Source organism: Lampris incognitus, chromosome 17 (assembly GCF_029633865.1).
Source record: "Lampris incognitus isolate fLamInc1 chromosome 17, fLamInc1.hap2, whole genome shotgun sequence".
Classification (NCBI taxonomy): Eukaryota; Metazoa; Chordata; class Actinopteri; order Lampriformes; family Lampridae; genus Lampris; species Lampris incognitus.
In genome coordinates this window covers 27812798-27834667 of record NC_079227.1, presented here as the reverse complement: position 1 = coordinate 27834667, position 21870 = coordinate 27812798, and the positions used below count along the sequence as shown (strand labels likewise).

The 21870-nt window shown below is 43.0% G+C and overlaps 1 protein-coding gene across 2 annotated transcripts in view; it reads right to left on the bottom strand.

The window, feature by feature from the left end:
* LOC130127298 (calcium-activated potassium channel subunit alpha-1) overlaps positions 1 to 21870 on the bottom strand; it is a 116748-nt gene that overhangs the window by 58646 nt on the left and 36232 nt on the right. For both annotated transcript variants that reach the window (XM_056296897.1, XM_056296896.1), the window contains exon 3: positions 10932 to 10993. In XM_056296897.1, coding sequence (XP_056152872.1) covers positions 10932 to 10993 — 62 coding nt within the window. The remainder of the gene's footprint in view (positions 1 to 10931; positions 10994 to 21870) is intronic.

The window sequence follows — 21870 nt, the reverse complement described above, 5'->3', positions numbered from 1 at the left end:
GCACACGTGCTCAATTTGATAGAGTAATCAAAACGATCCCTGTATCAGTTAGAATGTTAGTCCAAAATATAGAGACACAGTCAGGTGTGATAAATCTACCTGTGCTTCATTTTAATGGTCATCATTTTCTAGCTGAGGAAAACTCAAACAAATTAATGTGTATCACTTAAACAACATACTATTCCCAATACTATCAAATAGAAACTCGATTATCCAACTGTTTTCTAAATCAGACATTAAGAAATAGAGGACTAACTGTATCACTTATCCTGTAAGCCCCAAGACTAAAGAACTCCATATCAAAATTATGAATAATATTTATCCATCAAATGAGCTGTTAAGAAGGAGATTTGCTATTGATCATAATAACTGCAGCTTCTGTGATACAGAAATTCAAACTACTGATGATCTATTTTTCCATGGCATGTACTCTGCGACGTTTTGGGAGGATTTGCAGGACTGGCTGTTAACTAAAATCCAACTTGTTCCTCTCACAAGAGAAAATATTGTGCTTGGTATTACCATGAAGGACATTAAGAGGGACTTGATTTTGAACAACCTGATACTCCTGGCGAAATTGTTCATCCACACATCCAAATGGAGGAAAATGAAACCCCCTTTTTTCTGTTTTCAAAAGGAACCTTGTGGACAATCATTGCAGTGCTTTGAGACTAATGGAAAAAAAACAAAAAAACATGCAAAATCTCCCCTCAAAGCTTATGAAGAACTGAAAAAGTGCAGACATATTATCTTTAATTTGTTTCGTCTATTTTTTTCTCTATCATTTACCCATCCATCCATTATCTGAACCACTTATCCTGCTCTCAGGGTCGCGGGGATGCTGGAGCCTATCCCAGCAGTCATTGGGTGGCAGGCGGGAAGACACCCTGGACAGGCCGCCAGGCCATCACAGGGTGTATATATATATATATATATATATATATATATATATATATATATATATAGACTAATACATTTTATAGAGAAAATAACAAGCTTCTTGTATCACTATAAACCACACTGTCAGACAGAAGTGACTTTTAAAGTTTTTTTACTCAAATTCAAATGCCGAGAGACCGACAATGTACATAAACTACTACTACTACTACTACTACTTTTGGCTGCTCCCATTAGTGGTCGCCACAGCGGATCATCCGTTTCCATTTCTTCCTGTCCTCTGCAGCTTCCTCTGTCACACCAGCCACCTACCTGGCATGTCCTCCCTTACCACATCCATAAACTTCCTCTTTGGCCTTCCCCTTTTCCCCTCCCCTGGCTGCTTCATATTCAGCATCCTTCTCCCAATATACCCAGCATCTCTCCTCCACACCAGTGGCGCCCCCAGAAATTTTTCATAGGGGTGGCCAAATGCGGCCACTGAAAATCTTGGGGTGGCACTCCAAAACCAAAAGCCATGACTGAATTTCGGGAATTCTATGATACTGTTGCAGTATACTGTATAGGCTAGTTGAAAACTGTCAATATGAGAGTTAAGAAAAATATACATTACTAGAAGATCCCCGCTACAATGTAGCAGTTTGGTTATCCACCCGTCTAAATCTCCCTCCTCTTCATCCTGCCAGCTAACCGCCTTCCCCCTGCCCCTAAACCCCCCCACTCCAACTCCCTCCCCCCAAATGCTCAGAATCATCTGAAATGCCGAGAAAAGTGGTTTTCAGCCATTTTTAGAAAAATGCATATTCTGCATATGTATGCATAATTATGCATAATTTTAATTTTCTGGGATTTTTCCCGTACTCTCTGGAACAATACCTACCACCTCCAAAAAGAATTAGGATCATAAATGCTTTAGTTTTCGGTCCCGCTATCTACACTAACTAACTAACACACACACACACACACACACACACACACACACACACACACACACACACACACACACACACTAACACCACACACACACACACACATTACGAAAATATAGAAGAACCCCACTACAATGTAGCGGTTTGGTTATCCACCTGTCTAAATCTCCCTCCTCTTCATCCTGCCAGCTAACCGCCTCCCTACTGACCCTAAACCCCCCCCCACTCCAACTCCCTCCCCCAAAATGCTCAGAATCATCTGAAATGCCGAGAAAAGTGGTTTTTAGCCATTTTTAGAAAATACATATTTTGCATAATTATGCATAATTATAATTATAATTATTATAATTCTCTGCTATTTTTCTGGTCCTCTCTGGAACAATACCTACCACCTCCAAAAAAAGTCCCAGAAAATTTTTTTTATATAGGTGAAAAAATCAAGGATGCTCAGAATCATCTGAAATGCAGAGAAAAGTGGTTTTTAGCCATTTTTAGAAAAATGCATATTTTGCATATTTATGCACAATTATGCGTAATTTTAATTTTCTGGGATTTTTCCCTTACTCTCTGAGACAATACCTACCACCTCCAAAAAGAATTAGGATCATAAATGCCTTAGTTTTCGGTCCCGCTATCTACACTAACTAACACACACACACACACACTAACGCCACAAACACACACATTACGAAAATATAAGTAGATTGATTTAAATGAACAGCACCTAATGTAAAATATCAGATAGAAGCATATTATGCATAATCAGAAGCATATTCTGCATATGCAACTCGTGGCTGGGGGGGCCAGCGGGGGGGGCAGGGATAGTATCAGGGTGGCCGTGGCCACCCCTGGCCACCCCTTGGGGGCGCCACTGCTCCACACATGTCCAAGCCATCTATGTTATATATTTTATTTTATACCATTTCTCTTTCTTACTTAAGTACCTTCTATGTTGAGAGATGTTTACTGTCATAGTTTGTATGCCCTTATGTTTTGAAAATGAATCGCTTTCAATAAAAAAAAAAAAAAGGGTTAGGGGGCTATATGTGCAGCCCCGCCCCATATGTAGCCCCGCCTCATTCTGCGGGCTGCAGTCAGATCCTATTCGAATGACCTGGAACCACTGCGCCGATCGACCAATCATGTAACTTCAGTGATGTCGTTGGTCACCTGATCTAGCAGCCCAATTGTGTAACTTGTCCTCTCAGTCGGTCGTCCCATGGACATTCGCGGTTATAGGGCTGGCCGTCCATTCATCCATCCATTGTCTTAACTGCTTATCCTGCTCTCAGGGTGACGGGGATGCTGGAGCCTATTCCAGCAGTCACTGGGCGGCAGGCGGGGAGACACCCTGTACAGGCCGCCAGGCCATCACAGGGCCAACCGGTCAAGCCAAAAACCCTTATCTTGACCAACTGTACCCAGCTCCTCTCATTTTCACAAAAACATAGTGCAATCTGCTCAAATCTGACTGAAGCCATTACTTACAGAGATTATGGATGAAAAAACGCATTTACGATTTGGAATGAGATTTTTTACGTAAAATGGGTAAATGCTACTGTTGTATGCTGGCTTTACACAGTGAAATTTTAATGTGGCTTCAGTTGCTTGAAACTTATGTCCTATTTACACGGGACTAGTATTACCTGGGGACCTCTAGTAATTTGTAATAATTGTGGCGGTTGTCTGCGATCTTAATCCCATGCGAATTGGCCATGTCTGTAATTTGTAAAGTAAAGACTCCAGCGCAATTTACCTAGCATATTTTGGCAAACACAAAGGTCATCTGATAATAGTCCCGTACGAATAGGCATCTCAGGAATTTGGGGTCTTTTTTTCTCCCTTTTTTTTTAAGCAAGGAGTTCGTTTTCTCTGCACCTTTTTCTGCCTCTTTCCCAGTTGAGAATTATGGAGGCTGCGGTGGAAATTATAAATTAATGTTTTGACATCTTGATGCAGAAATGAGGAAATCCCAGAAAGTTTAGACTGATGAAGTCCCTTAGATGAGTGATGAAACATTTCTCCCACTAAATGTTGTGTCCAGATGAACTGATTCAACTTTCTGGAATTTCCTTACCTGGATTATTGAGCATGCATCAAGACACTTTGACTCATTTCGGCGAGGATTGCCTTAAACTTGTGAGTACGAGCAAACGGCACATAAAATGGCAGACTACAGCAACCACCTGAGATTCAGCCACGGGTGCAGACAGTGGGATTATACCCAAGAGCCTGCAAATGACATTTTCAGTCAAGGGCCACCGAGCTAGCAAGAGCCTCTGTTGAATGAACGGGTAAGACAAACTAATTTTACCATCGATGCTTTGACAGCCAAAGTGGAGCATATCCAACAGAGACTCATGTTGCATCTAGATGAGACCACTTTCCAACATGTGATTGAGTTCATGGATAAGGCTCATCTAGCACAACATGGAAAGTCAAAAACCAGGCAGCAAAAGTAGTTCAACCAACTTGCTGTATGCCAGAGACATCGGCAGACAGAGAGACGAACACCAGACACACAACAACAATGTAGGCAAGTGGGTGAAGAATCTGTCTGACAGACAACTCATCCCGGCGGAGAAAGACATCCTTGCAAAGGAGCTGATCTTTGCTGTCACGCTGAGGCAAGTCCCACTAGTAGAACTGATCACAGCCACAGAATCAGCGATCCATAACAACATCACGGACCGTGAAACAGAGCAACTGTGGACAAACGTTTCAGCATGCCTCAAGCAATGCTAAGCTGAACTGTCCAACATCAGCAGAGACGAGAGGAACGCACTCACGACTCTCAGTAAGGACAATAACATCATCACAATTCTATCCATCCATTATCCAAACCACTTATCCTGCTCTCAGGGTCCCGAGGATGCTGGAGCCTATCCCAGCAGTCACTGGGCGGCAGGTGGGGAGACATCCTGGACAGGCCGCCAGGCCACCACAGGGCCGAGAACAAAGGCAGATGCACTGCTTTATTAAACTAGACAGACTACCATGAGAAATTTAAGATGTTACTTAGTGACATGAATACTTATGAGCCCCTGAAACCAGATCCAGGCAGTGGAATAAGAAAAGTTTGATAGATTGTCTGAAACTGTTAGAACAGGACAATGCTATTGACATAATTTTGTACCATAGATTATACCCAGAGGAAGCTACACCCAGTCTGTATGGTTTACCAAAGATGCATAAACAGGATGTGCCATTTTGGCCTATTGTTTATATGATTTACTCAGTGACCTATAGCATCTCTAAGTTTCTGGCATCTATTGTTCATCCATTGGTAGAAAGTACTGAACACCACATTCAGAACTACAGATTTTGTGGATAAGGTGAGGGACATTATGGAGGCGGATGAAACAAGTCTCTTATGATGTTACATCCCTCTTCACGTGCATTCCTGTTGATGAAGCAGTGGAGGTAGTCCGTATGAAATTACAAGACAATAATAATAATAATAATAATAATAATAATGACAATAATAATAATAATAAAGTGAGTTTGTATAGCATTTCTCATCTGGGGAGACAGATCTCAAAGTGCTTCACAGATAAACGACTAGTAAAAGAAAAAAAAGAAAAGATTATTAAGATCATTAAGATCCCACCCTTAGCAATAGGACCACCCTCAACACTGACCAAGTGTGTCTGCTCCTGAAACTATGTCTTCAGTCCATGTACTTCACATACTATAAGGCAGAAATATGGATGCGCTATGGGTTCCCCAGTGTCAACTGTAGTGGCCAACTTGTATGTGGAGAAAGCGGAAAAGGGGGCTCTGATGTCCTATCCAGCAAAACCACCTAGCCATTGGTTCACATATGTGGATGACACCTGGGTTAAAATTATATCTCAGGAGGTACCACATTTCACCGACCACATTAACTCTGTGGACAACCACATCAAATTCACCAGGGAGGATGTGAAAAATGACAGGTTAGCCTTCATAGACTGAAATTGCAGTTGGTGATGGGGGACATTTAATTGTTGATATTTACTGTAAACCAATACGTACTGATTATTACTTAAGGTTTGACTCTCATTATCCAATCTAGGAGTTATCAGGACGCTGTACCACCAAGCTGACTACATCCCCACCGACACAGCGGCCAGGGAAGGGGAGAAATACCACATTAAACAGGCCCTGGTTAAGTGTGGTTATCCTAACTGGGCAGTCGTCAAAGCCAGGAAGATGCCCAAACAGAGCACTAGCCGATCAAAGAGAGGAGAAGGACAAGAGCTGCCTAAGCATAAACCAGAGGTGATTCCATATGTGGCGGGAGTGTTGGAAAACTTGAGATGCATTTTTTCCAAACATCGTGTCCCAGTTGCTTTCAAACCCCAAAACACGCTGTGTCAGAAGTTGGTCCACGCCAAGGATCGAGTCCCAAATGGCGCATTATAGTGTACGCTGTTAAGTGCCGGGAGGATTGCCATGAATTGTACATCGGGGAAACCAAACAGACACTGGTGAAGAGGATGGCACAAAACAGAGGAGTTAACACATCAGGCCAGGACTCCACTGTCTACAGTCTACACCCATCTACAGGCCAGTGGCCACTCTTTCAAGGATGAGGATGTGCACATCCTTGATAGGGAAGAACGCTGGTTTGAACAAGGAGTCAAAGAGGCCATCTACGTGACGAGGGAACAACCATCCCTGAACCGAAAGGGGGGGGGGGCGCTAAGAGTACATATGTCGCCATCCTACAATGCTGTGATTGCAACTATTCCCCAACTATTCCTCTGTGAATAGTACACATAGCCATTGTAACTTTAATCAATGGTCACGGCAATTTGCACATGAGCCCAATCACTGGTTTCAGTTGTGATGCAACTGGGACGGTTTCGGTAGTTATGCAACTGAGCTGTTTATAAGGTTAGGGATATCGGCAGTCGGCTGAGACTGATGAAGTCACTTAGATGAGTGATGAAATGTTTCTCCCACTAAACTGATTCAGCTTTCTGGGAATATTTTGACAGCACTATGGATGCAAATTCAGGAGGCTCATTTTGCTACAAAGCATGGAGACCCATTCACAGAGAGAGCAAGCTCAAATCCATAAGAAGAGCAAAATCTCTGCAATTAAAGTGAGGGTTAGCGTGGGCCGGCTGAGGTGGGATCCTGGCCACTAGGGCACTGGGTGTACCATCCTGTACCACCAGGGAGGTGGCACATGAGCGTGTGTGACAGGACCCAAAAGATGGTGCCTGGGCAGGGTGAAGCCAGAGTAAGATTTAGATGCAGATGTTAGGCAGAACATTGACATTTTCAATCATATCCAGGGGTATAATGTCAGTAAATTACAGTTACAAGTAAAATACACACTTTGCTTATCCCATAATGAATACACCGCACAAAACACAGATGTGGTGGTGGGGGGGGGTGATTTCTAAATCACATGAGGTCCCCAGGTAATACTAGTCCCATGGGAATAGTACTTAAGGTGAAACAGTTGAGTTGCATGGTGTAAAGTCCTCTGCAACGCACTTGAAAACCTGTCTGAGAGTCAGCCGCAACAGTTGCAAAACTCTCAACTTTGTGAAACTAGTTTCATGCAACAGCCAATCAAAACGCTGATAACATGTCAGGTGATTACCTCAAAATACTGTTGATGCAGGATCATTTCAACCGATTTCAACTGATTGATTTCAACTCGAAAATGTGACTTAGCACCAAAATAAACAAAATAACAAAACAGAAGCTCGTCTCTTGGATGCTTCAGAGGGCGATTATCTGCATAGACTTTGTAGGTCGTGTTCCAACCTGTTCCAACTCCTCCCCTCTGGTAGGCACTACAGAGCACCGTACACAAAAACACCCACACACAAGAACAGTTTCTTTCCGCAGGCTGTCACTCTGACGAACACTTAATACAGTCACACAGTGTCAGAAACAATCCCCGTGCAATATACCTGTAACACTGAACATCCACTGCATCTACAAATACTAAATTATATATCTTGTAGCTTAAACATGGTTTTAGCATAAATCAAAGCATGCTGTATATACTGTATATCGTATACATGCATATTCTGCCATGTCCACCTACCTCATGTATATGTAAAGTAACCTGTTATATTTATTCCAGCATCTTTGCACTCTGCGTCATTGCACTATTTTCTTTCTGTTATAACGTCATTTTCTATAATACACTTTTTACATACATCTATATCTGTACATAGTAGTTAAATGTTTATGTTTACCTTGTTGTCTTTGTTTTAGCTGTAGGTCTATTCTGTGTAAATACATGGAATGCAATGTAGGAACCAGAGTCAAATTCCTTGTATTTGTAGGTCTACACATACTTGGCCAAATAAACTGATGCTGATTCCCATTTTTTTCCTCCAGCGTATCAATAAGAGAGGTGAAGAAGAGAGTGCAGGCAGGGTGGAGTGGGTGGAGAAGAGTGTCAGGAGTGATTTTTGACAGAAGGGTACCAGCAAGAGTTAAAGGGAAGATTTATAAGATGGTTGTGAGACCAGCTATGTTATATGGTTTGGAGACAGTGGCACTGATGAAAAGACAGGAGGTGGAGCTGGAGGTGGCAGAGTTGAAGATGCTAAGATTTTCATTGGGAGTGACAAAGGAGAACAGGATTAGGAACGTTTATATTAGAGGGACAGCCCAGGTTGGACAGTTTGGAGACAACGCAAGAGAGGCAAGATTGAGATGGCTTGGACGTGTGGAGGAGAGATGCTGGGTATATTGGGAGAAGGATGCTGAATATGGGGCTGCTAGTGAAGAGGAAAAGAGGAAGGCCAAAGAGGAGGTATATGGATGTGGTGAGAGAGGACATGTAGGTGGCTGGTGTGACAGAGGAAGATGCAGAGGACAGGAAGAAATGGAAATGGATGATCCGCTGTGGCAACCCCCAATGGGAGCAGCCGAAAGTAGTAGTAGTAGATATCAATAAGCATTAATGCACATATAGCTCTCTTCCTATTCTCCAGGACAGCCATTATGAAACAAAGTGACCAGGCACTGCTGGAATAAAAAGTGATACAACACAGCCAAGTTGATATTACCCAGCAAGGAAACGATATGAAATAAGATACAAAGATGCAAATGTAGCTACAATGACACTTCCCACTTGATATAATCTAGCGAGAAAACAATAGATGGAAAAATTACCAATCTAGCTAGCTAATCTTAGTGAATAAACTATTAAATCATGTTGCATGAGATTGATTATTTTTGGATTCATGTAACTGTCAAGCTGCATGGAAATTATGTTTCAGGCAATTTGCAACCTGCAACTAGCTGTGTGAAAGTTTCACCGTGTAAAGCCAGCCTTACAGCTTCCATGCCAAGAAGCTTTATGATTAAGAAATTTCTTTGATGGTTAGTTGCCCACAAGACAAATCCCCTCCTCAGATCTGTCTGCCTTGTTTATCTCTCTGCAGGTAATAGCCTCTGTTCTTTTACGTGGATCGAAGTTGGTCTGATGTGTTGACTTTTCTTCACTGCGTCCTGGTGTCTCTTGCAATCCAGGTCTGCCCGTCCATCATACAGATACCTCAGCAGGCCCACTGGACTAATTACAAGAAAGGACCATATCTGTTACAGCCTGCTGCCACTAACAGGTACACAAGAGAGCAGCTAACCGGCTGCGCGTTGGCCTTAAATATCAGGCGAGTTGGGTTGACAGGTAATGTAAAAATACAACTGAATAATGGTGAGAACTGGAAAAAGCGAGCATAACAACAGAAAATAGGGCAGATAACGTGGGGCACAAGGACAAATATGAAAGCCAAAGTAGTTAAATAGATGCTGCAGTATCATTTTTCATCTGCCATACACGATGTTCTTCCTTAAAAGTCAGTGGAGAGGGGTCAAAGGTCACCCTTCATCAGATGAAAAGGTATTGCACACTGTAAGCAGGATGGAAAGGATGGGAGGCCACAGATGGTTCTTGCTGAGGATGTAACTCTACCTGGGCTTGTCCGGATAATGAAATGAGACCATGCTCACAAAACCACATCAGAGCAAGCCAAGCCCTCAGCAGTAGGCTGTCTACGCAAATCCCAAATAACAACTAGCTCACAGCTATGTAGGACCATGCCCCAGATACTACAAGTACAAAAACTTCTTTTCTTGTTTTTGTTAACATGAACTTCTGTGTGCTTACAGCTCCATAAGGGCTTTTAACCTGGTGTATTTTGTTCCACTTTCTAACGACACGTCCTGTCCAAACATCAACAGGCAATAGTGATGGTATACTGTAGCATAAAAAGCGGAGGCTGTTCCTGCCTCTGCGAGCTCGATGAGTGATGGCGATTGTTCTGGCACAGGAACTTTCGTCTTTCCTGTCTGTCTGAGAGTCCGACCCTTTCATTACAGAGATTAGGCAATTTTCATCTGTGGGCAAGGACTGTTTGTCATGAAAAACTGCCAGTAAGTCACACGCAGTTACCTGACAGGGGATCAGATAAAAAGGGACAGCAGACATGCTCATGTCCCACGCAGGGAGCATACAGCATTCAAGGTTATCAGGAAAGTACTCCATATGCTGTAAGAATTTGTTAGTGTTTAGGTGTTGGCGCCAGCAAACCACGATGAGTCTCCCAGGCTGATAATAAATCTAGCCTCACGGCTAGAGGAGCCAAATGTACAACCTCAAATGTGAAACCTAGTAGGTTATACAGCATGGTCTCTCCAACCACTTTTGCAAGCCTCAAAGCAAACAAATGATCTAGACAGGCTTTTAAGATATGGTAACACTAACACACAGGACATGGTTTGTCAAGCACCCACACTAGTGTACTAAGATCTTGGCCGGTGGTGTTGTTTTGTACAGTGGGCTACAACCCCTGAAAGGCAGTGCGCCTCAACAGACTCTGATCTTATGGACAAATAAGGGACATCAAGCTCGCGAGCTGATATTTCGCCTATGCTGCACATGAAATAATAATCAAGTTATCCTTTGAAAACCATACTCTAAAGTGAAGCCTGACAATCTGTGGTCAGCTTGAGCCTCAAAGATCAAGAGGGTATCCGTGATTACGGGACTTAATTTCATAGCCGGTGATTAAGATTAGGACCTCACTTATAAATGTGAAATAAAACACTGGAAAAAAAATAGAGAAGAAATATACTCACTCGGAGGAATCTATGAAGTATATTACAAGGGCTCCGATGCTGAGGGCGAATACGAGCACCACCTGAAAAAAAGAGAAAAAGACTGGGATTCAGTGATGAAACTATGAAATCACCAAAAGATATATGTATCCCCCCCCCCTTTTTCTCGCCAATTGAATCTTGGCCTTTCACCCCACTCTTCTGAGCCATCCCGGTCGCTGCTCCACCCCCTCTGCCGATCCGGGGAGGGCTGCAGACTACCACATGCCTCCTCCAATACAGGTGGAGTCGCCAGCCACTTCTTTTCACCTGACAGTGAGGAGTTTCACCAGGGGAACATAGTGTGTGGGAGGATCATGGTATTCCCCCCAGTTCCCCCTCCCCTCCGAACAGGTGAACAGGCGCCCCGACCGACCAGAGGAGGTGCTAGTGCAGCGACCAGGACACATACCCACATCCAGTTTCCCACCCGCAGACACAGCCAATTGTCTATAGGGACACCCGACCAAGCCAGCGGTAACATGGGGATTCGAACCGGCGATCCCTGTGTTGGTTTGCAACGGAATAGAACGCCACCCCACCAAAAGATATTTTGAGCCTTCATATGACTATTGGAAACATGGGTGTTGTTGTGGATTGCACGGCAGGAGTAGTATAGTCACCAAACAAGCTGTTACTACCCCGTGGAACCTGTTCTGCTGACAAATACGTTGTTTGCTCTAACACCACAAATCACAGTAGAGGGATGTTGGTAAATTACATCATTTGAATTCGAAATGTTTCACCAGTTTTATTAAGGGCAGATTTATTTTTGCGGTCAGGCGCTCCTGTCCAATAAGTCTCAAACTTACTCTTAAGTATTCTCATCCCATTTGGCTTCGTAATGCCATATGGCCTTCAACAAGTTTGCTTATTCCTCAGAGCTCAGGGGCAAATTCAGTCCAACTAAAATGTTTGAAAAGAAAGAAAACAGATGTAGTTTTGTTCCATAAAAGGGTTGTTAATACTGAGTGTTTATCTATGACCCCTGATTCATATGGCTGAGTCTTGGCAGGCCCCCTTGTTATGGATGTGTTATATAAACTCCACAGAAAATTAACTATTCCATAAAATGGCACCGTCAAGGGTTTGCCCGTCATCTTGATCTCACAGTAAATACATACGCTGGTCAACACGGTGGCCCGGTAGTTCGCATTGTTGCCTTGCAGCGAGAAGGTCCTGGGTTTGAACCCCAGGCCATGCCGGGGCCTTTCTGTATGGAGTTTGCATGTTCTTACCGTGTCTACGTGGGTTTCTTCCCACCATCACAGACATACATATTAGGGTTAATACTCCTGTCTGTGCCCCTGACCAAGACAGTAGGAAAAAACAACAGGAGCTGGTCCCCGGGCGCTACACTGTGGCTGCCCACTGCTCCTAGGATGGGTTAAATGCAGAGAATGAATTTCATTTTATGTATTTACAATGACAAAAATTTCTTCTTCTAAGGAAAACGGGATATAGAGACACATACACATAAGCGCCCACGCAGGACATCGGCTCATCATCTAAACTGGCCCTCGAAGAGCGGCAAGGTGGCAGAATGTGGCTTCAGCTTTCACAGAGTCGAGCGAGGACACGGCAGCCTTGCCACCACAGGAAAGCACAATAATAGAAAACCGGGGCACGGCTTACGTTCTGTCACTCTGCCTATTTTTTTGTTTGTTTTCCGAGTGGGATATGCCGCAGAATAACACGAGGGACCAGAGTGTGTGTGTGTGTAAACTTTACAGAACAGATTTGGAGCGAGGCTTCGGGGCTTCAGGGGGGGTAATAAGCGCCAGAGCTCCAGAGGCATTGTTGAACGAAGCCGTATGACAGGTGACAGCTCGGGCACTGATCGAGCTCAGATGAAACTTAATCAGCGGCAAAGTCGCGAGATGCCAGAGGAAATTGGGATAAACTGCGAAGACAAACAGTCTGAGGCGGAAAACAGGGTTACACCCTGCAATCACTCAACACGCAGTATTTAGACGTGTGTTCAGTGAGCGTACAGCGGGAACCTGCTTCCTGGGTCTAGGCAGACTCGGAAAGACTAACACAATCTGTGATGTGTGTTGTTACACGACACATGTGGTGCGTTAACACCGATACCGTGCAACACCTAAGAAATCGGTCAAAACTTTTTTTTTTAAAAATCTAGTGGGGAGAAAAAGGTAAACAATTATCAGGAAATGGTTTTCTAGGGCAAAATCTCCATTACCTAATCAGGGCATTGTGTTTACAAAGTAGGCTAAAAGCAAGTAAACCTCAAAGCACAGTCCATGAAATTCACCCATAGCCGCGTCTGCCATCCAGAATATTCCCCCAAAACACGTTATGTAGCATAGAACCCATTGCCAGGCCACGCGACGCGGCAGCTCATCATTACTGTCACAAAACGAATGACCTAAATTCCACTTCTAAAAGCAAGAGCTAATGTACACAGGGGCTTAATCCGCAGATAAGAACAGAGAGGTTCTTCCCCCGGGAGCGAGCCCACACACGTTTTACATAACGTACGTAACACCAATGTGTTTGTGACCCAACCTGGCTTTTGTTTGGGGTATTTAGAAACGACACAATGGCCTTCACCAATAAGCAGCCCACTGGCATATATAATAGATGAGCTTAGGCCAAGTCATTTCCATGATGGGAAATTTGTATTGTGACTGCACCATTGACGGCTCCATAATGACGAAACGCCTCCACGCATTATTAATGTAATCCTCCTCTTTCTTTCAAAGATAGGAAATCTTTCTTCTTCTTTTTTTGTCTCTGGTCATCTCAGTCTGGAAACCCAAGACGATGCTAATGCAACCCTAGATTATGCCAGCGCTTTACAGCAAATGGAAATTTGAGCGGAAAATTAAATCATTACAGCTGGGCCGTGACGAGGGGTTTCACCGCCACGACCTGGTCCATCGATGACGATAACGTGGCAGCTTTCATCATCCTTATCAGCCTCTGCACCACCATACACTGCCACATCTGCAACTTAAGCCTCAACACTGGCGGATGGCTGCGTCCACCAGGGGGCACGGTGAGCACAGGTTGAATGAGTCACAAGGGTAACTGACCGCTGCATGAGGTTCTCTGCAAACCGGAGAGACCTGCCAAGAAAAGTTCTGTCCAATTTGGATCTTGCTGTTCAAAACCCCGTGAGCTATGATAGCCAGTATGCAAAATCGTCTTTCTGTCAAGTATTTGGAACTCACACTTGTGTCCAGGAAGCCCTAGAGTATGACAAATCACTGATGCCCTTAACACACAAGAGTATACATCTGGGCATGAACATCTGCATGCCTGCATCTCTCCCACAGCCACGGAAAATATTTCAAAAACACCATTCTACAATTTTTAATTGCAACACCGCTGGGATCATATCTATCTAGATACCGTACCGAGATATAATGCTGTCAAACTGTAAGTGGGATATTCAGACACTGATTAGCATCAAGCTGACTATGTAGGATGTTTACAGTTAGCTAGGGATGCATCATTGTGTTGGCCAGTAGTTGGCATCTGCCACTTCACCTTGCACTTGCATAGAGAGTGAAAGACTGCATCTAAAGTAATAGATGGAAGAAGAAATAAATGGAGTAGCGAGAAAGCAGAAATCCTTCAGTTTGTGGAGAAATAGCTACCCTACACACTTGCAAAATAGGCTATGGTCGGTGATAAGGACTTGAACTGTGAACTTGTGTACAGAATACAGCAGTCAGTTTCAATGACAGTGTTCATACAGGATGCTTTCTTTCTGCTTTAGTCTTCATTTGAAACCGATAAGATTTACTTTTAAGTATCCGGGGGCGTAAAGGAAGTGAGCTGATGATTGTCGTTTGAGTCGGTTGTTAACTTCTAATCTAATAGTTGGTTTTCATTTGCCCGTCTGATACAAAATAAGCGCACTTTATTTTCCACACTCTCAGGAACGCACTCAGTTAGTTGGGTGTGAAGAAGTGTAGTAAAAAATGCCATAAAAATAAATGTTTGACTTTGTTACATCATGTTGCAGTTGTGTAATTGAAATTGTATATTTTCAGTATGGTGGTGATTATCAAGTAAACCTTCCCCAATAAATGGGGATCTTAAACTACCACTCGTTAATGGAGGACTACAACGACCATCTGCTCCAGTGGCACTTGTATATTGATGTCTGTATATTTTAATCAAATTATAAAAATATAACTTCCTCTAGATTAGCTAGCCTTAAATGCATCTTATTTACCCATTTGTTTGTTTATCTATTTGTGTTGCTTCTATTTGCTGGTCTGTGTTTTTTTTCCCAATAGTTTTAATGAATGTCTGCACAATAGCCATTTAGTATTTTGTTCATTTCTTTGCCATCTTTTCTACACATTTCCATTTCTCTTTTAAAATATCAGCATTGTTATTATCATGGATTGCTGACCTCGTAACAATAGAGAATGCCAACTTTGTCGTATCAATGTGAAAAAATAAAAATAAATCCCTTCCAGGAAGAGGATTTAAGGTTTAAGTTCTACAAAATCCACGCAGCATGAAACCTAAAGGGGAAGTGATATTAAGTTATCCTCCATTTATTCTCGCTACCTGCTTAATCCAATTTGGGATTATGGGGTGGGGGTGGGGGGTGGGCAGGCGGCAGACATTGGGTGCAAGCGGAAAAACGTCTTCACCAGCTGTTCAATGCAGAACTTAGTACCCTGACACTTTCTCCCTCACATTTTAAACGTAGTATGGACACGCCGGGTATATTGGGAGAAGGATGCTGAATATGGAGCTGCCAGGGAGGCCAAAGAGGAGGTTTATGGATGTGGTGAGAGAAGACATGCAGGTGGCAGGTGTGACAGAGGAAGATGCAGAGGACAGTAAGAGATGGAAATGGATGATCTGCTGTGGTGACCCGAAAGTAATAGTAGTAGTAGTATGGACATTATTGGGAGTCTCCTATTCAGCTGACATGCATATAGGGTGGCACGGTGGCCCAGTGGTTAACACTGTTGTCTCACTGTAAGACGAGCCTGGGTTCGAACCCCAGGCCATCCCAGGTCCTTTCTTCGGTGGAGTTTGCATGTTTTCCCTATGTCTGCGTAGGATTCCTCCGGATGCTCCGGTTTCCTCCCACCATCAAAAAGACATGCATATTAGGGTTAATACCCCTCCTGTCTGTGCCCCCGAGCAAGGCAATGGAAAGAAGAACTGGAGTTGGTCCCCGGGTGCTGCAGCTGGGTAATAGGATGGGTGAAATGCAGAGAACAAATTTCATTGCAACTGTAAAACGACAAAATAAAGTGGCTTTCTTTGATAGTTAAATTGTGGGAGAGATAAGTTTAACCCCAGGTTGGGAACCTGTGTGAACACTGAGAGAACATGCAAACTCCACGTGCAATCAAAGAGAGGCCATTGTGCATGTATTTCCCTGGTGATGTCTCCCAATGAAATCTCTGTATTGCCTTAACGCTTCTCGGTAAAATATCTACTACTAGTGACGGTCGATGGGCTGGACACATCTGCACTGCCCGCTCAGTAATGGCTTAGAAATAATAGGAGTTGTCCAAGGTTATAGAAGAGTAGACCTGTGTTTACTCCTCTAACGATGCGTGCTTTCAGCCAAGGAAAACCTGTGTACGCAGGAGATTGTGAGAAGACGCAGACTGACATGTAGGAAAAAAAAGACTGTCATCATTATTATGATTCCTCCAAACCGCTGGCAGAGGGTTTGACCCCGGTCCAGCTCAGATTTAACACCCGCACTGCCATCACAGCCCTGTGTGACAAAATACACTTAGCGCGTTCGTCACTTCTCTCGGAAGTACCGCTCTCCCTGACACGACAGCCATATGGAGCGTTCCATCCGACGCCATTGTTTTTTCGCTTTGTACAGTACAGGCTATCACTGTATAATTTAAATCCTGAGCCAACAACTGAGTCAGGTGATGTGTGTTTGAGTTGTATGCAGGCAATTGCCCCAGAATACCCCTGGAGCAGGTTTATCTAGCATATTAACAACAGTCCACTCGGTGCTAAACGTCTGCATGAATATAGCAATACTGCGGCAATGAGTCCAAACCATTCAGAAACCCGCTGGCACACATCAGAGAAGAGACTCACGACTCCTCTGGGCCCCATGCGGTCTAACTCACTACAGCCTCGTGTGAATACCAACCAGAACCAACGGCAACTTCACTTGACCAAGAAACCAAATGACAATGGAGCGACCTCAAGGCCTGAGGTAGTGTTACCATCACATGCCAATCACATTGACAATGCTGAGAACAGGGAAGTTCAGACCATGTAAACTCATTTTTATTAGGTGGCAGCCAGAAAGCAGGAACCAGACAGATTTTTCAATTTATTTATTTTTTATTTATCTTTAAAACGCAGTGTCGGGAGGTGCTCAACCGAAAATGTTTACAGGCATTATTATTATTATCTTTTTTTATTATTATTTATCGTTACTATCTTTTTATTTTGTTTATTACTTTATTATTCATCTTTATTTATTATTTTATCTTATTTTTCTGCCAGGCATCAAACAAAAAAAAACCCATAGGAGCTCAAGTGAAAAATAACAAAACACCAGATAATCAATAGCACAGACATAATCAAATTTACATTAGATTACTTTAAAAGAAACTGCAAGGTGGTGTTCCCACTTCTTAGAGTTGAAATACAGCATATCTAAGCTGAAGCGGAACAGTTCTCCCTCTCCAGTATGCAGAAATAACGTGTGACTGTGGGTGTACAAACTGCACTGCCAACAGCATCAAGCTCTCGAGTAACCTAACTGAAACAAACATATTTTACTAATTTCACCCAGCGTTCCACTAAATGTGATGGCTTAAGACACAACATGTACGGGCGCCCGGGTGGTGTGGCGCTCTATTCCGTTGCCTACCAACACGGGGATCGCCGGTTCGAATCCTCGTGTTACCTCCGGCTTGGTCAGGCATCCCTACAGACACAATTGGCCATATCTGTGGGTGGGAAGCTGAATGTGGGTGTGTGTACTGGTCGCTGCACTAGCGCCTCCTCTGTTCGGTCGGGGCGCCTGTCAGTGGGGGGAGGGGGAATTGGGGGGAATAGTGTGATCCTCCCACGCGCTGTGTCTCCCTGGTGAAACTCCTCACTGTCAGGTGAAAAGAAGCGGCTGGCGACTCCACATGTATCGGAGAACGCATGTGGTAGTCTGCAGTCCTCCTCGGATCAGCAGAGGGGGTGGAGCAGTGACCGGGATAGCTCGGAAAAATGGGGTAATTGGCCAAGTACAATTGGGGAGAAAAAATCGGGAAAAAAAAAGAAAAGACACATGTATGACTAGTTACACAACATCCCCGAGGACTGCATTGTCCCTTAATATATGTGGCACTATCTTAAGACTGGGTACGCAACAACCAGGGGTGGGTTTGTTCCGTATTCCCTGAAAGCCTGTGGTTGGCGTGGGATAAAAGTGGCATTGGTGGGATGCCAAATATTTGTGTGGGCTCAAGATAAACCATCTTTGTTTAGGAAAACCTATCCACTCTGCACCAAATCCATTTTGGTCGACAGACGATGCCCTCCCGGTCACGTCCAGGAAAAGAAACTCTCTGTCTTCATTGTATGCCACTTGGCTGAGTGTTCATTAGACCCAAATATCACTTGTTCCTCCAAGGTCACCAAGTTGCCCTAGTGTGCAATATCTTCCAAAATTTAGAAACTAGAGGGCTGTCCTGAGAAATTCCTGACCTTCCCATCCGCCCATCATGATACTGAGAAGTGATGCTTTCGCTACAACTGCGAGACAATTTTAACACAACGTCTCACACATAGAAAGAGTGCAACTGTGTAATTGCAGAATTTATCTTGCAATCAATTTATTCTGTTGAATCTTACAAGGGCCGTATGGTGGCACAGTGGTTAGCGCAGTCGCCTCACAGCAAGAAGGTCCTGGGTTTGAGCCTGGGGGTAGTCCAACCTTGGTGGGTCATCCCGGGTTGTCCTCTGTGTGGAGTTTGCATGTTCTCCCCATGTCTGTGTGGGTTTCCTCCGGGGGCTCCAGTTTCCTCCCACAGTCCAAAGACATGTAAGTCAGGTGAATTGGCCACACTAAATTGTAGGTATGAATGGGTGTGTGTGTGTGTGTGGGCCCTGTGATGGCCTGGCAGCCTGTCCAGGGTGTCTCCCCGCCTGCTGCCCAATGACTGCTGGGATAGGCTCCAGCATCCCCGTGACCCTGAGAGCAGGATAAGCGGTTCAGATAATGGATGGATGGACGGATGAATCTTACAATTGTGGAAGCAATGTAAGTGTGGAAAATTTATCTTTTTGTTCCATATAATCAGAATCTTTTTTTGGGGGGGGGGGCAAGTACATTCACACAAACATGGGATTTGACTTGGTGGAATGAAACATTTTCTTTATCAGCCAGTTCTATACATATTGTGATTTTGCAAACGTCCCTATATTAAAAACACTGTGATTAATTATTATGTAATTAGGATGTTTTTTTAGGCTCCACCCCCTCTAATCTACAGCAAAACATGGACAATGCAATAATCCAAAGAAAATGTGTGACAAAGAGCATTTATTTTAAGCTCCGTGTGTTACAGAAGCTCAAAACATGAGTACACTTTCCTGAGTAAAGAGTCAAACAATTCAAATCCAGAGATGTAGAAAGCCTTTCATCAGACGTCTTCACAGCATCTGTTCTTTGTTTCAATATTATGATTCACCAGAAATGTTGCAATACTGAAATTGTTACAGCTTAGTATCATGATATTGCATATATATCAACACGGATACAGGAAAAAAGATTTTAATACACTGCAGTACAGGCCTTTATTAAAATCTTTTTTCCTGTATCCGTGTTGATATTCTGCTCCTCATTTGTCGAGCACTCACAACACCATTGACGGTTTGGGGAAAAAAAACGCTATATATATATACTGTCAAAATTAATATGTGAATTTTTGTAATTAATTTGTGCAGAGGCTCTGAAGGACATGGGGGGGGTGATTTCAGGAGATTTTTATTTTGAGGAGTTATCTCGTTTGAACGACTTAGTATCATCTCGTTTGAGCAATTTAGTATCTTGCTTGAATGACTTACAATCTCGTTTGAATGACTTCCTTAAAAATTACCAGAAAACTCTCTTAGTGATATTATAAGCGTCTGACAACATTATGGAAAGGATCCCTACAGAGATAGAGCTTTTTCTTTACGCTTCTTCCGGTCTCTGTTGTAACTTCCCTTTTACTGCTGCTACTATTTGCATGCAGGGGCGTGATTTCGGATGTTTACAAAGTAAGAAGTCATGCCAAATCTTATAAAGCTGACCGTTCATTTGAGGTAGCATAGCCTGAGACATGGAGGAACTGCTAGCAATAATTCATTTCCAACAACATGGCTGAATATTTAGCCGATTTCGACAATGTGGATGAGGCATTTGAGTTCAATGGCCGCCCATATTTATTTGAGCCAGAGTATACAGATGAAAAGCTCCTACAAATGGAAGAGAGGATGAGGAGGGGGGGGGCAACAGGCAGAAGAGGATGAACCAGCTTCTTTGGCTGGCAGTAGTCATCGACTGATGATCTGTTGCTGGTTTCATAGGCGATTGGTGATTGTCGGTTTCTTATGCAAATGAAACCAATCGCAAATCATTCAAATGAGATACTAAGTCATTCAAACAAGATATTAAGTTGTTCAAATGAAATATTAAGTCATTCAAACAAGGTATGAAGTTGTTCAAATGAGATACGAAGTCGTTCAAATAAGATACTAAGTTGTTCAAATGAGAGTAAGTCATTCAAATGAGATAACTCTCCAAAAAAAAAAAAACCTCAACACCCCCCCCCCCCCATTTCCTTCAGAGCCTGGATAAATTTGAAATATTTAATGCGTTCAAAAAAAATTAATGCAATTAATGCAGCTGTGTTTTGTTTGCTAGGAAGTGGTGGCTATGCGAGGCTGTTTGACAGGCATATGGGGGGGATTCGGTTGTGCACTCTCCTTCCTGCTTGTTGGCGCATGGATAGGTCTATTTCCCCTGCTCTGTTCCTCTGTTACAGTGCGTAACCTTCATCTCTTTTTTCTCACAGCAGAAGGCTTTATTTGTTCCCAGCTCTCATCCCCTCATGGAGAACATTAGATATTCTAGTACTACGCTGTGCCATTGGGCCGCATATTGGGTTCTGTGATAAACCAGTATGAACGCGTAATGGATATCGTGAATTCACGATACTTTAAATTCAACTGGCACTTGAACATGGAACACATTTTTTGTTGTTAATTATCGATTATATTGGTGCATACAAGAAATTATCGCCTTCTAAGCTGACATCTACTTTTAATGGCCTTGATGGTTTTGAAATTCAACTGATACTTTAGGCCTGGGTTTCATTATTATTTCTGTTAGTGTATAGAAGAAATATGCCTTTCAAGCCGACAGTCAGTTTTGACGGCCTTGATATAGTTTTATTGAACATCTGTAGTTCACAGGAGAGAATCTGTGTTCAAAGTTAAAAAGATGCTATTTGAATTTAAATATACTTCCGTTGTGCTGATTCTACATTGATTCAGTGATTTTACATTTTAATATGCATTATTACAAGTTTCAGTCTTAAGGGGGGGAATCGATAAATAATTGATTAACCACAGCAAATTGTGCATTTAATTAGTTAATTTTCTTAATTGATCAACAGCCCTAGTATTGTGTGTGAATATTTTATATATATATAGACACACACACACACACACACACACACACACACTATTAAGGCTGTATATAGTTATATAAACCATCTGGCATTATATTGCCAGTACTTAATTTGCTCAGTTTCAATGTTTTTAGAAAATAAATGGTGATTTATGCAGAACAGGGATTCTGTACAAAAACAATCTGTTCAGTAAATATTTCCAAATGAATCCACAGCCCTGAACATAACATAAAATTTGCCTCGCCAATTAAGGATTA